This window comes from Muscardinus avellanarius, assembly GCF_963383645.1.
Source record: "Muscardinus avellanarius genome assembly, chromosome: 4".
In the NCBI taxonomy this organism is placed as follows: domain Eukaryota; kingdom Metazoa; phylum Chordata; class Mammalia; order Rodentia; family Gliridae; genus Muscardinus; species Muscardinus avellanarius.
In genome coordinates, this window is record NC_137789.1 from 69,433,107 (window position 1) to 69,450,452 (window position 17,346).

The 17,346-nt window shown below is 41.7% G+C and overlaps 1 protein-coding gene across 1 annotated transcript in view; it reads left to right on the forward strand.

Moving 5' to 3' along the window:
- Positions 1–2,767: 2,767 nt before the first annotated feature.
- The window catches only part of CPA6 (carboxypeptidase A6), a gene marked incomplete at its 3' end in the record, with an annotated part of 380,639 nt that continues 366,060 nt past the window's right edge, over positions 2,768–17,346 (forward strand). Inside the window, exon 1 of the mRNA XM_080695007.1 lies at positions 2,768–2,892. Within this exon, the coding sequence (XP_080551133.1) occupies positions 2,777–2,892 (116 nt within the window). The 5' untranslated portion in view covers positions 2,768–2,776. The remainder of the gene's footprint in view (positions 2,893–17,346) is intronic.

Genomic DNA, 17,346 nt, shown 5'->3' on the forward strand with positions numbered 1-17,346 from the left:
AGGAAGGTTATAAGATCTTTCCAGGATCTCTTGAATGTTTGAGCGTTCAGGAGATTATGACCTTGGCCTCCAATCTATGCTTGTTGGATCTGACCCTCTAGAATGATTTGAAGATGAGCTTAATTCCTAAGCAGAGGCTGGACATTCTTGGTTTAGTGTTGTGATATAATATGACAGATTTATGCGCTGTTCTGACATAATGAAATGCAAAGAGGTGAAGTGCTTTATTTACAGGGTAACCTCTAATTTCAAGTTCGCTGGCTGTTGCTCGGGTTTCCATGGCCTCCTCTAGCAGGCCTCAAGTATCTACAGCAGAGAATCATCTCCATTTAGAAATCCCAAGCACGAGACCAAGAAGTCAGGAAGAAAACAATAATATAAACAAAGAAATTTTACAAAAACAGGAGATGGAGGAACTTTCTTTCCCCAAAGGCAACTCTGCTACCTACTAGTTCTTTCCTTTATCTGGGTATAGAAGCCACAGAGCAAATGTTTGTTGAATGACTCTCTCCCTGGGTTTATTACTCACTCAACAAACATTATTGATCATTCATTCCTTCAGTGAACATGAAAGTGTGAGGAATTTCATGTCTACAGAGACAAAAGGGAACCGTTTTTGCATTCAGTGAGAAGGCAGTTTTGTGAAGAAATTAGAAAAAAAAAATGAATTCAACACAGTGAGTCCTACAGTAGAAGACCTGCTGGATGTTAGGCAGAGAGATACCGAGAAGAGCTTAACTCAATTTATGCTGAGAGAATTGAGGAAAGCCTCAGAGGATCATTTTAATTTTTGTGGGTCTGGGGCTGAAACCCAGGGACACTCTACCTCCGAGCTACACCCCCTGCCTTATTTTTTATTCTGTATTTTGAAACAGGGTCTCACTAACTTACAGAGGGCCTCACTAAGTAGCTGAGGCTGTCCGCAAACCGCGATCCTCCTGTCTCAGCCTTGCGAAAGCTGAGACTACAAGCATGCGCCACCGTACCCAGCTGAGGATCATTTTAAACAGAAATAGTTTCAGCCATCATGAACCTGAAAACGGAAGCTACTCAAGGAGTTTAGTTGAACTTCCTCGGTGGAGAAAAATGGGAAATGTTGGGCACTTTTCTCTCCTAGCACATACTCAGGCCCCTGTAACAGAGGGTACAGGCGTTCTTGGCCATGACTCTTCAGGAAACTTGAGAGGAAGCTGAGTGAATATGATGGGGAGATGGTGGCCCACCCTCTCTTCCAGAGTGCCCCCGGGACTTGTCACAGGGGTGACAAGAGGCATCCGAAGTCACAGAGCCAAGCGCATCCTCCAAAATGGGCTTTCTGGTGAATTTAGGTAAAAGCAAGTGGATGCAAAAACAAACTCCATCATCAACATGGAAAAAATGAGAAGGGTTTTGCTCCAGGGTTGCTTGGTTGACTTACTCCCTAGTCTTTAGAGAGAGAGAGAAGCAAAGGCAGGCCTCACCCTAAAATAAAGTTTTACTACTCAGAATAAGGCTAAAATGCCTGCCGCATCAGCACCACCTGAAGTTTGTTAGAAACGTAGACTCTGGAGCCTCGGCCCGGCCTCCTTTGTCCGAGCTGCTCGGTAAGGAGATCCCAGGTGATTCCTACGCAATGAAGTTTGAGAAGCCCTGCTCTGGGCCAGCCTGGTGACTGAACATTGGAATCACAGGGGAGCTGTTAAAATGACTGATTCCACCCCCAGGGATTCTGATTTAAATGCTCAGACTCCTTAAATGATTCCAAATGTGCAGCCAAGGTAGTAAAGTGCTCAAGAGGCCTTGATTCTCCAGAAGAACCTCTGAAATAGCAGCAGAGCAGGATGCTGCAGACGCAGAATGAATACAGGAGCACCCTATGGCCCAGCAATCCAGCTGCTCCCCCCAGGTACCATCAGGAGTGGAAACTGAGGTGATGATTCTGATCCAGGTGGCCCCCAGCTTCCTCCCACACATGTGCTCACCATGCCCTCCTTTTTTTGCAGTACTGGGGCTCAAACCCAGGGACATTCTACCTCCAAGCTACACCTCCAGCTCCCCAGGCCTATTTTTTTATTCTTTATTATGAAACTATGTCTCACTAAGTTGCAGAGGGCCTAAGTAGCTGAGGCTGGCCGCGAACCTGTGATCCTCCTGTCTCAGCCTCCCGAATGCTGGGATTACAAGTGTGCGCCACCACGCCCGGTTTACCAAGCCCGTTTTTCACTGCACTTTTCCTTATGTGGAGCCTGTGTAGAACTCTCTCATCAAAGAGCAAAACATTAAGCCTGGAATGTTCTATGCCTGCTAGTTGAGCTCATCCTCAGACACACCGTTTGCAATTAGGGCAGGATCCTTATTCTGCAGAAAGTAATAGAAGGAGAAAGGTCGTCCAGAAAAAAAGTTCGGGGCCTGAAACAGGCAAAGTGGACAAACCAGAAAAGAAAGAAGAGTTACCCTAAGAAAGCGGCACCCAGCACAACCCCTGGCGTGAGTCAGCAGCGGGGAGGCGGCCCCTTCCAGGGGAGCCTGATTAAGGATCAGGATCTGCAGCTGGGTTGGGCCGCCCGGCTGCTGCTTCTCCTCCCAAGACCAAGTCTCAGGAGCAACTTCCCCTCCTCCCCTGCTGCCTAAACCTTTTCCTCTCGTGGCTAGTGGCTAGAAAGACGGGTTGCATGTTGCTCATTTCCAAGCCTTCTCCCCACCCCCTTCCCAACACTGCGCTGGTGAGCAGGGGTGCTGTGAGCCACCTCCTCCAGTGACGGCCTTAGGGAACTTTCAACTCTCTCATTGTAAAGCTATGAAGTTCCTGGTGAAGCCCAGGAGCCAGACAGCTGCCTTTCTGCCTCTTTGCTGGCTCTTTCTGGAGATTCTGCAACCAGGGCACAGCCACCTTTATAACAACCGCTATGCCGGGTAAGTGGAACGACTTTCATGCCCTGCGTGGCTTTGATTTGCATGAGTTTGCTCCAGTGTGCCTCGCTCTTTCTGAGTTTTGGTCTCTGAGTGAACCTTCATACTTTTCTGGTCCCTCCTATAAAATGTACATGCAGCGTCCAGCTCTTTGGTTTAGCTCAGAGAAAATGTGGCAAGGGAAAGTCGGGCTTTTCATAATTTTTTATAGTGTTCTAGCCTCAGCTGTGGACCCAGTGTTAAATGGTATTCTGTCTTTGGGGCAGCCGTGGCCAATATTTTCAGTATTTGCCTTGGTCGATGCTCTGTATGAAGGATGCTGTTGTACCATATGAATTATGACCTGAAATTTAAATTCAAGCCTCACCTTTAAAATTGTACACAGGAGGAGTGGGTTGAAATTTACTCATGATTAAGAATTGAGTGTGAGAACGTTATTTTTTTATGCTTATTAGTCTTCAGAGTGGTTATTAGAAAGATTTTCAAATCTGAGCAATGTAGGTAATCAACTCAAAATAAGCAGAATAAAAGTAGTCAACTATAAAATTATGAGTCCTTTTTACTGCAGTAGAAACACAGAAGGAGAAAAACGACCGATTCCCCCCCCCCCATAGGTTAGCCTGCTTTCTATATTGCTTTCTTAAGGAGGCCCAGGTCTGGGTTTAAAGCAGTGTATTACTATGTGTGTTCTCATTATCCTGAAAGCTTCCTGTGGTATAGACAGCATATGAGTGGCTCAGATTTGCAGGGGGTTGTTCTTTGAATCTGGAAATCATGACATGCCTGCAGTTTAGAGGTAAAGAACCTTAAATAGTTTCTCCAGTGCAATTGCTTAAAACAGGAGGAGAACTGTTGTATTCAATCTTTTTAAATAGCCTTCTCTCCCACAATCACCAGGTAAGAACAGTTTCATGTAGCTAGCCAGGCAGTGCCCAGGCTCAAAGAAGACTGTGTTTTTAGAAAGAGTGTTAAGAGATTTTATAAGCATGGTCCGGGAAAAGAGAATTGTTTCTCTTTTTCTTCAAATAAATGGGTTCTGTCTTTCATGTTCCTCTATTCTGATGGAGAGGAAGGTCTTAAGAACAGTTCCCCAGTTCTAGAGGATGCAGAATGGGAGTGGAGGTGTTGGTTGAGACAGGGCTTATAGATGGTAATGCGATTCCCAATTTTTCAACCCTGGTGTTCTTGGGAGGAACAGGAGGGAGTTGACATCTGAGGGCAACTTTGGAGTCTTTTTGGACACACAAGGCCCCTGCTTTACCTCCTGTCACATGTCACTCTCTTGGGGATGTGGGTAAAGAAGCCCAGGATGAATGACTGATAGTGCAGCCTGAGGTTGTAGGAGTTAACTCTGACTCCTAGGTGATGTCAGGTCATATGCTAAACATATCTTTCGGGCATGCGTGTGCCACTGTGACATAGGACCTCTCTCCTCCATTCTGCTGTGTCCCTGTCCATAAAGATTCCAGTGAGCACTGCTCCTCAATGTCAAGGCCCCAGGCCCACCTCAGCTGAGCAGGTGTGCGTCCTCCCATCAGCACCGCCTTGTATAGGGAAGGAGGCCAGCGGTGGCAGCATCTTCTCTGAACAGGTTTAGCAACCGGAGCCCTCCTGGAGGAGTCATACCACCTTCTCTGTTGTTCTGCACTGAAAGTAATAATTGCCATTTTCCCCTTTGGCTGCCACATAATATGATAGTCCCCAATGTACAAATTACCAGATGTCTGAAAGGTGAAGGAGAAAAAAAATGAAATAATGGGGAGCTGGAGAATTGAGCCTTACCTGTCCATCACAGTAGAAGCCTAGGGCCATTTCAGAACTAGAAATATTCCTGCGTATACTCACTGTCAAAAACGGAGGACTTTAACTTCCCTTTCTGAGATATATGTCATTCATCACTAAAAGCAGAAACACTACCCAGACTTAGGGGTATTTTTCTTTGTTTACTTAAGAACTATTTCTTGCATGTTTAGCTACATAGAGACCAAGAATCTAATGGGAAGACATGAGAGGATAGTAGTTAGCATTATTTTGGCTTTGTCTGTTCAAAGTTATTCTAAGCTACCTCAGTTTTAATTCTTAATACATTTTTTTAGTTTATTTTCTTCTTAGCAATTATGGAAAAAATCCCTATTTCTTGCACTTGTGTAAAAACATTTGACAGATCTTCCTTGAACCCAGTAACATAGAATTATCATTTGCAGGGCCCTGGGCATGAGTTAAAAAAAAATAGGTCAGAAGAAACTAGCATGCCTCCTGAGAGTAGCTAATGAGCTTAGTCCTCTTTGTACATATTCTAGTAACAATTGGATAGGGCTAATTGTGTAATAGATGCTTAGTAAATGGCAGTTTTAAGTATCTCAGGGAATTAAAAAAAGGGTAAAGAAAACAGAAAATCTGAGGACAAAGCTGATACCTTTTCAGATAACTATATTAAGTTGCACATTTAAAAGGGAGGCCTTTGAAAATAAAGCAAAGCGAGAAAAATAACTTGACTTCAAATAATATTACACTGCTGATACTGTACAGTTGGAGGCCTTCAAGGGCTATAAATGCCAAGTCAAACATCTGGGTGATAAACAAATGGGAGTCAGTGAGAGGGATACCTATGTAAGTAAGCAAACACTGCTGTGAATTCTCTTTTCTTTGTTTTGTTTTCCTGGAAGCAGATCTAGTTATTATTATACAGTGATATGGGGGGGAGCAATGATCTGCATCATGGGAAATTAAAATTTTTAGTGATGGTAAAAGATCTAAAACAGCACAATGAAAAATTCTGGTGACACTCTCTGATGGTTGAGAAGTACTTACTTAGTCATTACCTCCTTTCCTCATGTCAGCCAATATAGCATAAATCCTGACGTTCAGCTGTCAGAGCTCCAGTTTCCACTTTGCCACACTTAGTAGCTCTCTGTTACCTGGGGCAGTTCCTTAACTTCTCTGAGCTTCAGTCTCCTTATCTGAGAAAATGGAGCTAGTAGTAGAACCATTCTCACTAGGTTGTTGGGAAGATTAAATTGATAGTGCGGATACCACATGGTTCTTGGCACTTAAGTAAATACTTCATGGAGTGATAAAACAGTCAGTACTTACCAATTCTTAATATAAAAATGTCTTAAAATATTAATAATCCCCTCAATGACTTTATTCCATTGATATCCCCCATTTTACAGATGATAAGCTAAATGAGGTATAAACTGGGTAGCTTGAGTTCAGAGCTAACTAACTCAAGATCACTGCAAGGATACATTTGGATTCTCAGTCAATACCGCCTGACTCCACAGAGTGTTTCTTAAACTGCCTCTCACTCAGACATAGAAAAGAATTGCATCTAGGAAAAACCAAAGATAATGATCTTGTTTGGGGAACTGGTAGTTTCAGGAAAGTAAAGGAAAAGAGTAGATTATATGAGTGAAATTGGAAGCTCAATCTTGGTCACCTTATTTAGAAGGAGTATGACTCAGTGGCTGATGGTGAATCATTGTTAGAAAGGCAGGCAGAGCCCATAATGGACAGAAGATAAAGGAACTTTAGATTGTCACACACACACACACACACACACACACACACACACATACACACACACGTCACAGTGCAGGCAGCCATGGACATGTGCCTTCATTCATCCAGCAAGTACTGAGTGCCCATCCTGTGCTGAGAACACTGACCTACAGAGAAGATGCTCTCAGAGTTGTAGTTTAGTAGAAGAAAATGCCCCACACGTACAGTGGTTACACAGAGCACGGGTGCACGGGCTGTTACAAGGATTGAAAAGAGGCCTTAGTGAATAGAACAAGGGGCAGACCCCCCTCTCAGCTGGCTGATTCTTATCTCCCAGAAGGACTGTCCTGGGAGGTGGTATAAAGAGAACTGGCTTCCTACCCTGCTGGCTGCTTCTCAGAACATGAACCTGCTGGTTTGGAGTCAGCTTGCTGGAGTCCTGCTGTCTGTTCCTTCCTCTATCCAGCCTTGCATTTATTTTTTCCCCTTCTCATCTCTGTCTCAGGGGGGCAGGTGTAGTGACACAACCTCTGTCCTACTGAGACTAGGTGTGCAAAGGGCAGGTTGTAGCAGCTACGCTTTGATGAGTCAGCGTCTGCGCTATTTTTCTCCAGCCCCCAAACACACACATCCATTCTGGGTCATGTGTCCACAAGTACGCCAGTCCCCTGTGAAAATAGGTTGTTGGGAGTTTAAAAAAGAGACTTGAAGAAAATAAGATATCTTTTTTTTTTTTTTTCAGGCTATACCCCCAGCTCTTTTTTTTTTTTTTTTTTTTTTTTTTTTTTTTTTTTTTTTTTTTAATCAGGGTCTCACTGAGTTGCAAAGGGCCTAAGTAGCTGAGGCTGCCTGCAAACTTGGAATCCCCCTGTCTCGGCCTCCCAAGTACTGGGATTTCATGCATGCACCACCATGCCTGGTATAAAATATATTTTTTAGAAGTAGCTTGGTCCTCAAAATCTATAAGTAAAGAAGCCCCAAATGAGGATGTGGTGTATGGAAGAGGCAAGGACCCTACAGGGTCACACAGTGGCCACCAGAGCAGATCCAACTCGGGGACATCGTGCTTGTTCTCCACCTATCTCTCTAGCTCTTTTCTTCCTCAGCATAGTTTCATTTTGTATCCTAACAGTGGCTTCCTTTGAATGCTCTGAGCTTGCTTTTAGGAACCCAGAGCTGGCGTATGAGAGATCAGAGCTGCTCATATGAATAAGGGAGTTTTCTTCTGTGTTGGTAGCTACCGTTCTGTTCAGATAGGATGGCCATAGATCCTCATTGGTTCCACACTGGCCCTGGTGGTAGGGACTATCCTAGTTTGTGTTTTAGATGCTTTTGGAACACTTTCTCCTGGAGCCCAATCTGATAATGGATCTTCTATTTTATGGCACCAAGGTACTTTTGCTTTGTAATTAACTGGCTGGTTTTACTGCCTCTATTCCACTGCCCCTTATCCCTGAGATCCCTGTCAAGTAAGAGAAGTAGTAGAGCTGTAGCACTGCACACTTCTAACCAGCGGAGCAGACAGGCCATGTTCCTAGCCAGGGTCTAAGCAAGAAGGAGCCATCCCTGCTCATGAATGACAGGTCAAAATGTATGCTGTCTGTACCTTTGGGGCATTAGAACTATAAAGATGAGAGGTGGGTTTTTAGGTTGGTTTTAAACCTGTCTTCCAAAAGTCATGTATGGTTAATATAATTCTCCAGTGCCTGCTGGATGTTCCTTTGAGCTCTCGCTTCTTATTAACAGTAAGATATTTTTAATTTTTCTTCTACAACAGCTCAAAGTACAGCCCCTAAGTGCAGATTGCTTATCAGCTCATTATACTGAAAGCTTTCTTCCCCTGCAGCACTTTCTGCCTCACGATTTGCTTCTTAAACACAGTGCCTCAGCACTCCACTCCTCTGGCCTGAACTCAGGCAGGCAGTGCTCTGCAGGAATCAGTGTTCCCTCCACTCACTGAGCTAGTGGAAAGAAGAATGTTTCAGATGCTTCTGGGTTACTTTCTCCTTGGAGCCCAATCTAATAATGGATCTTCTATTTTATGGCACCAAGGTACTTTCTGGGTAATACCATTAAGCAAAATCATTTCCATCCCCTGAAAAAACAGCAAAGGACATTAATGTTTCATAACTTCGCAGCTTATATTACACAAGATACAAATGCATTATATATTCTGTCTTTGTAAATGGAATTACTGAACAGAAAATAAAAACTTGGCAACTGATTTTAGAGTCTTCATTATGATCAATCAGCAGATAACTGGTTTATTAGATTATAATTTGCTTTGCTAACTAAATGCCTTTGAACTCTGCCTCTAGGCATGAGCTTCTTCATGATAAAGTGGAATGCAGAATAGGAAGTTTTTGGATCATATTATGTGAAGTGTCATAAAATTCCCTAGAAAATTATGTTATGAAAGATTAAAACAAACTTCTAAGTGGTATCCTTCAACAAAATTGCCATCTTTGCTCTGTTTTGAAATGTACCTTGAAAGTAGTAAAACATTTTCTTTTTTAGTATCTATTTTAATAATGATACTATTGGATTGTTTCAATTTTACTTGCTTATTTTTCTTCTTTTTTGCTATTATAACAAAGAAATCTTAACCTCACTTCTCACTTACATAAAAATCCAAAAGAGTAATAGCTGGTTGGCAGTGTCAGAGAACCAAGTGCCTAATACCTTGTAGATTTAGTATGCTCAACACTCAACTCTCAAATGTGGCCCAAGCGTCTTCTATCTCTCACAGTCCAGCCAGCAGCAAAATAGAAAGGTCACAGTCCCTGCGTAGGATTACTTCCTGAGGACCAAAATTAGATAGATGTGCAGAGATATAAGGGAAGTCATAAAATGTGATTATTATCCAAAGGCTGGACCTAGAAGAACTTACTAAGGAATAACTAGGAGTCTGTCCATGATTACACAGCTATCCAATTACTACCAACCGCTTCTCCTTCCCACTTAGTTCTCTTGAAAGAATTGTCCTTCCAAAATGACTTGTAGAATTCTATATATTCTGTAAGTTGTGGTATTTAAGTTATAGAATAGTAAAACTGGAGGAGATTAAAAGAAAATGTCATACCCCTGTCCCTTTGATTACAACATGAGGAAGCAGAAGTCCATAAAGGTTTGCAGAGCTAGTCATGGAGTTATGACTAAAATCTGGGTGAGTGTTCACAACATTCTTTACAGTTTACAACTTTACCTTTGATGAATTGAGAAATCATCTTACCCTTTTTCTATTTCCCAAATTTATTGGGGGATGAAGTCAAGTGATTTGGCAAGACTGGGAAGTATTTAATGAGGGAGGATTTTATTTCATTTGTATAAATATTTGTAGGGTGTCTAGCCTACTGCTAGTCTGGGATTGCAGAGAAGGAGCAGTCCGTGTGTACAACGTAATGAGTAACTCATACAAGTAAACAAACAATTCCAAATCTAGGATCCTTGTGCCCACAGAGAAAACTCTTAGTGCCAGAAGAGTGCAGGATTAGATCACCTAATCCAGACTGAAGGATGGGGAGAAGGTCAAAAGTAGTTTCTTTATTATGAGATGTCACACTCCAGAGGTTCAAACATTACTTCCTACAAACTAGAATTAAGTAGGTGGGCTTAGATGCAAAAGAGGTTGTTAAATGTGGCCATTAGCCAAAGGTATATCTGGAAGAACATCCTAAACCCCTAAATGGGTTTCTCAGTAGTAACTCAGAGAGCAGATATCCAATAAGTACCAACCATTCTCCTTTTCACTTGGTTCAAACAGGAATTTGTGTGTATTATTAAACATGCTATTGTGGAATTTTCTTTTAAATGACTGGTACCAATCTTAGTAAAAAAAATAGGTTAAATCTTTTCAAATACAGGGGACATATTACAAAGAACTTTGAGGGAGCTTGATCAAATCTAGGAGTCAGAGCAATTAAGTATGGCTAAAATAGAAGGTATTTCTCTTTATGAGAGTAAGGAGAAGTAGGTGAGGATATGACGTGCTGTGTCCCCATAACACATAGTTCTGATCTCTCCCAGATGTGATAGGGTGCTGATGAAGAATTTTAAGCGGGGATTTTAATGACTGGATTTTTTAATGAAAGTTCTCTCTGAAGTCGCTGAGAAGACTTGAAGGCTGATGATTGTTGGTGAGATAACTGAGACATTGTGGTGATAATAGTGAGATGAGATTGCAGTTGAAACCAAAGAGGAAAGAGAGAAACAATTAAATAGTCAGGAAGTAGAATTTTCAAGTGGAAGAAGGAATGAGGGAATAGCATAAAGCAATTCTCAGGATTCCAAAATTTGATGAAGCTTTTTGGAAGGAAGATAAACACTGTTTTAAATGCCTGTAGTTCAATATGCCTACAAAGCAGCCAGTTGGGTTGCTGAGTCTGAGGCTTAAGAGATAGATCTAGATTATAAAATAAGTTTTAGGAACTGATGGGTAAACGATTTCTTGAAACCCGAGTTAGGATGGGGCATTCAGGTAGTGCTTGTTAAAGTGAAAAAGCCCAAACTAAGAAGAATGGAAGGAAAAGGCAAGAGAAAAAAACTAGTGGAAAGATCTAGAAAGTAAAAAAAAAAAAAAAAATCCAGAAAATGTCAAAGGAAAATAAGAGCTCCAAGAAGGCAGCGGTCAGTTACATCAATTGTTGCAAAATGATACCCACTGGTTTGCCATTCGGGAAACAAATCATTTGTGATGTCATCAAAGGTGGATTGATGGGTAAAAACCAAAGCACAGTATGTTGGGGACTGAATAGGGTGTGAGGACACTTGCAGTGGTAGAACAGGATTTCTAGGCCAGAATATTTCTTCTGTGTGTCTCCTTCCTTGTGTTAGTTCTACATTTCTGATAGTAGCTACTAGCCTCCAAGACAACTCTGAGGGCCAGCAGTCCCTGGGCTCTAGGAGTAATTCCTTTCCTCCTTTTGTCCCTTCAGACCTAGAGATCACTAATTTCTGGGTGCTTCAGCATCCCTGGTCTGTCTTCTTACCATGCCCACATCTGTCAATAGTCCCTTTATTAAAGTCTTTTCAATTGAATCATCTGAACAGAATTCCATTTCAGAAGGAACCCTGGCAGATAGAGAAATCCACCTGGAATTGAAGGCAAAAAGAATACACGTTTAACTCAAAGATTTGTGTTAGAGCAATTTCTGGAGCTCTGAAATGAAATAAAAGGAGGCAGAAATGTAATAACAATAGAAAAGAGTAAAGTATTGCCACTAATTTGTATTTTTTAGCATGAAATGAAATGATATAGTGCTGTGTAAATCAAAATATAATCCAAGGTATTGTAACAGGTAGATGATTCTGCTAATATTAATTGGAAAGGCTCTTTTATAGACACACCCTGTTACAAAATTGAGTATTTCTTTTACCTTCTATTCTGGGGAATTAGGCAAAAGACTGTGAAAATTTCTTAGTTTCTTCTTAGCCAAATGAATGGGTCTCCTCTCTCCTTCCTTTAGTTTCCAAGATGGGAGGTACCATTTCCTCTTCCATCTCCCCAGTCCTTCCATCCTCCCTCATTCCACACATACTTCCTGACCAATGACTGCATTCTGACCACCATTCCTTATCCCCAAGTAGTATTAACAGTCTTTAAAGTAGCTGTGTGTGGCAGCATCTTGTAGAAAGAGTGGCAGCCTCTGTCTTCTGAGGGTTTATATTTTAAGTCAACAATCTAAACTGGCAAGAAACAGAAATATATAAAAAATGAATATGAACAAATATTCAAAACAAATAAAAATTCAAGTAAACATTCTCCCTGCTTTTCCTCTACCTTTGCTTTCTTAACACACACACACACACACACACTCTATTTTTATCACATTTCAGTCTTAGATTCCAGCTATGACTTCTAGGGTGTTGACATTTATCACTAGATAAAAGCCCTGGTCTATTTTATACTTAAAAATTCATGACTACTTGCACTTGTGTGACCTTATGGTCATGTTTTCACTTCCACCATCTATCTGTCAGAACTTCTTCATCTTATGAGACTTATTTGTCAATCACCCAAATGTCTACTAAGTTCCTTTTTCTGACTTTGTGGCTTTAGAGATTTGTAATAAGATATGGCTGGAGTTTTATATCCTGTTGCATGGATGTCTGATCACGTTGTAATAATGCATTTGACACCAAAATTGCTAAGTATTTTGGAAGTTGGAGGCATATAACAAGATGTTTGGAGTTTTTAGAATATTTTCTAGCAGCAAATTTCCAAGCCCGTGACTTACAGAAAGGAAAGAGTCCAGTTCCAAGTTTTCGAACCTCTGTGAAAGGAGAGAAATGATTATAAGTGCCGAGTAGAAAATTTTATTACTAGAGTATCTGATAGGTTACTTCAGTATTTCAGAGAAAAGTAAATAGTTGGCTTTATTTTTATCTGCATCAAATGGTTCTGTTTTTTCTTTTCCCCTGGGTTTCTTATTTGTTGAAATAGTGTATTCTCCATACAGCCCTTCTAAAGACTCTCCAACCCCCCTTATGTCCTATACTCTTTCTTCCTCCCACCTTTGAACTGGAGCCTCTTATTAACAAGGGGATAGAAAGGTGTGTTTACTGATAAGGTGGAGGCAACACAGCAGTTGACCTGAGTCATCTCAGCCTCTGTCTTCCTGCCCCAAACTGTGCAGACCCTTCCCTCTGTCTTCTCTCCAAGGTAATCTCTCATCCATTCAGTCAGCACTACTAATTGAGCGCCTACTGTGTACCCAGCACTGTTCTAAGTCCTAAGAATATAGGAGGTTAGGTATTAGGAGTATAACGCTGCTTTAGGTACTTATGAACTAAAGTCTCTTGTAGGATTTACATTCTAATGGAATGATGGAAAATTAATAAGCCATAGTGTTGAGTTCTGATGAAGGCTATGGAGAGACATGAAGAGCAGAAAGGAGAGAAAGAGTATCAGGAGAGTTGATGAGAAGAATAAATGAGACTGGGTGTGATGTGACTCTCTGAGCATGGCAGTTCCCAGGCATAGGAAATGGTGGGAGTCTGTGCGGCATGCGACTCTTGACAGCGGGTCTCAGACCAGCAACAGCAGCATCGCCTGAGAACTTGCCAGAAATGTAAAATCCTCAGGCCCTTCCTCCTCCTACATTAGGAATGCTGGGCCTAGGGCCCAGCACTGTGGGCCCTTAATAACCCTCCAGGTGGTTACGCTCTAGTAGCTCTAGTTTGAGGACCACGGTGGAGGACAAACAGCAGGGCAAGGGGGTTAGAGCTACAATGGAGGGAACGGTAATCTTCTATCCTGCTTGCTTTATTTTCTTTCCTTCTTTTTCTTTCTTTCTTTTTTTCTTTTCTTTTTTTTCTTTTTTTTTTTTTTTGGTGTGAGCACCCTGCCCAGTTTATTTCCTTTTCCTTATGACCATGAATTGCCAGAATTGCCAACAACTCTTTTTCAGTGCTTTTGTCTATGTAACATGTTTTGGAGAGTCCTCCCTTTTCCACACCTGCCCACCTTTCATGAATCAACTCAAACACTACTTACTCCATCCAGGCAGCAACGGATGCCGCTAATCTGCTGTGATTATCTCCTCTTCTGAGATCCCATAGCATTCTCTCTGTCCTTTGTAACAATTACTGTGATGCTCTGTACAGCATCACAGCGTGTTGACATCCTATCCATCTATTTAGGTGATCAGTAAGTTGAGAGGCAGCAGCTATATCTTATTCTTATCTGTATTTTCACAGTGGCCAAATAGTGCTTGGTATATTCAGCAAAAATCATCATGGATGGAGAGAAAAGAGGGAGGGAGTGGGATGGGAAAGTAAAGAAACTGGAATGAATTGCTGACACTGGTAGACAGTTTTGCCAACTAGATTTCACCAATGGCAAGCAGTGCAGAATCGACAGTGTTTGCCCCTCTGGTTCCAGGAGAAATATGGGGACCCCAAAGCTGCCTCCTGTATTATCCACAGGGCCAGCTCCCACCCTCCTGATGATGTCACCCTGTTCCATGTGTTGCGGGCATCACTCCTGCTATTAGCCACATCACTCCTGCTATTAGCTACATTAGTTTTAGATATTTTACTGATAAAAGCTCCTGAAATTTCCTTGAGCAGCATCTTGCTTTGGGAGATTTCTGAGGTGAGGCCACTGTTTCCGGGCGAGTGTCAAAATGAGCACCTGCTGATCAGCATATTTATTTGACTGATCTTGCCTTTAAAAAAGTGCTCCTTGCATTTTTTTCACTAGCATTTTATCTAAGGAATACATATGAATCGGAAATTATAGACCTCTCAATCATCGATTCATTTTGTGTCTAATGTCCTTTCTAGCTAATTTTTACAAACCAAAGGCCTTTTGATTCATTTCTCAGAACTTTACAGGCCATGTTCTTTCATTCATCTTTTTTTCTGTCTCTTTAGAGGATTCATTAGGAATACAGTTTGCTTGGAATTTCTGCATTCAATTCCTCTCTTCATATCCCTATATTAAGTCCAGGTACCACATAAGTAGAATGGCCCCCAAAAGTATTGGCAGGCTTCACTTAAAATAAGCTAATGTGTGGGGCATAATGGCACATGCCTGTAATCCCAGTACTTGGGAGACTGAGACAGCAGGATTGCAGGTTGAAGGCCAGCCTCAGCAATTTAGTGAGACTGTTTCAAAACAAAAATAGAAAAAGGGCTGGGGGTATAGCTCAGAGATAGAATGCCCTTGGATTCAGTCTCCAGTAACACACAAACACATACACACACACACACACACACACACACACACACACACAGTAAATTAAATAAGTTAAATAAGTAAAAGCCCGAAACAAAGATCCATACAGTGCTACATGGGTCCGAGTCCTCAAACATACTGCATTTCCTGACTGGACTCAGAATGCTTCCTATGACGGCAATCTAGCATTAGGAAAACCAGAAATATCCAGAGAAGTTATGTAAAAATTAGTTGGTTCCCCACAAGAAAAGCTTAAAGGGAGAAGATGGAGGAAAAAAAACCTGAAAGTTGATTTGATCACCAGTGGCCAATCATTTTAATCCATCATGTCCCCATAATGATCCCTCCATAAAATTCCCAAAGGACTGGGTTCAGAAAGATTCCAGGTTACTGAACATCTGGAAGTGCTGGGAGGTGTCATCCCAGAGAGGGCCTGGAAGATCTGGGGCCCCTCCTCTGTTCCTGGTCCTTTGCTTCTCTTCCATCTGGCTGCTCTTTTTGTCATAATAAACAGGCAAATGCCAGAAAAGAGTTTCCTTGTGTCCAGTGAGACATCCTAGCAGATGTGGGTCACATGACCCACAGAAGGGTCACAGGAAACCCCAACTTGAAGCCAGTTGGTTAGGAGTTCCTAATGCCAATGACAAATCTGGGACTGAGCCATTGAAATATGGGGTCTGGTGCTAACCGTGGTATAATGTGCCAGAGCTGAATTGAATTATAGGGCACTCACTAATATGGGGAGTGGGTGTTAGAGAATTGATTGGGAGAATACCCCTCTGCCATCCTCCATCTCTTCAGACATTTTCTGTGCTGAGTATTGTAAGACAATTTTTAAACATAAAAAATGGCCAAATCAAGGCCAGTGAGAATCACATGCCCCAAGTGCTGCACCTCTGTTCACCTGTCATTACCATGGAGAAAACAGTGGGCAGGTGGACACGGCAGAAATAACCTCTCCCGTACTTAGTAGAACACCTGTATTCTTTTTTTTTTTTTTTTTTTTTTTTTTTTGGTGGTGGTGGTACTGGGGTTCCTGGAAATCCTTCTACCTCCAGGCTACACTCCCAGACTTATTTTTTATATTTTTATTTGGAAACAGGGTCTCTTAAGCCAGCGAGGCTGGCTTTGAACCTGCGCGATCCTCCTGTCTCCGCCTCCCAAGCGCGGGGATTACAAGCGTGCGCCACCACGCCCAGCTGAACACCTGTATTCTTCATAAATTTGTTTTACCAGGCTCTGAGCAGCTCACCGGGATATTTATTTTGTAATTTGGCTAAGTCTTGCACATCTATCTTTCTTGGAATTAATAGAAGCAAATAATCATTTTGTTCTGTAGCTTCTGTTCTCTAGGACAATCATTTAGCTTCCTCCTGAGCTGTCAGAGAACTCCACAGCAGCACTTACTATTTTGGATGATAATTGTTTAATTGTTTATTCTTCCTAAGTTGTGCCCTCTTTGGAGAAAGGAATCTCCTCTTATTCTTCCTCAAACCTAAGGTCTACAGAGACTGACAGACACAGATAAGTTTTATCATCAATACTCTGCTCTCCAGTGAGGTTGAACTACAATAAACTGCCAGTATTTAACTATCTTTAAATCTAAAATAACTGCACTTTCTGATGGTTCAATAACATAACCTTTAAGTAACTTTGAATAATGAAGACTTTTTTTCTGGCTATGGAAATACTCGCAGCTGATATGCAGATTTTTCATTAAAGTATCAAAGCTCTATCAAATTTTTAGAGCACAGTGCCAAAGTTACTCAAGTTTAAATGTGCAAGAGGAACTCCAGGTCCCCTTGTGAACAGATTCCAGGAACTTCAAGGGGACTGGAGCAGAAACTGAGATTGCACAGGTGTCGAGGGTGCCGACACTTGACTCACAGAGCCAGGCTTTGAGTAACAAGTCATTGGACTGCTGGATGGGGAGTGAGATGTGTTATGCTCTAGATCTGCTATTGGCTATCTGTGTCACTTTAATAAGTCATTTAACCTTTCTGGGCCTTGCCTTCTATAAAGTCCTGAGATGAAATAAAGTAGCCTCTCCCTTCTAAATCCTTTGTTTGTGACCTTAGGGCTATATTTACACCTGTGATTACAGAATCCATGGAACATCAAGGTTAGGAACACCAGCAATATTCTAAGTCTGAGTTCATGTCCTGGTTCTGTTTACTAGCAAAGTGACCTTGGAAGGAGTTACTTTAATCTCTCTCTGCCTAGTTTTCCCATCTGTAAAGGTGAACTAATATTGAATTAGTGCATATATGTAAAGT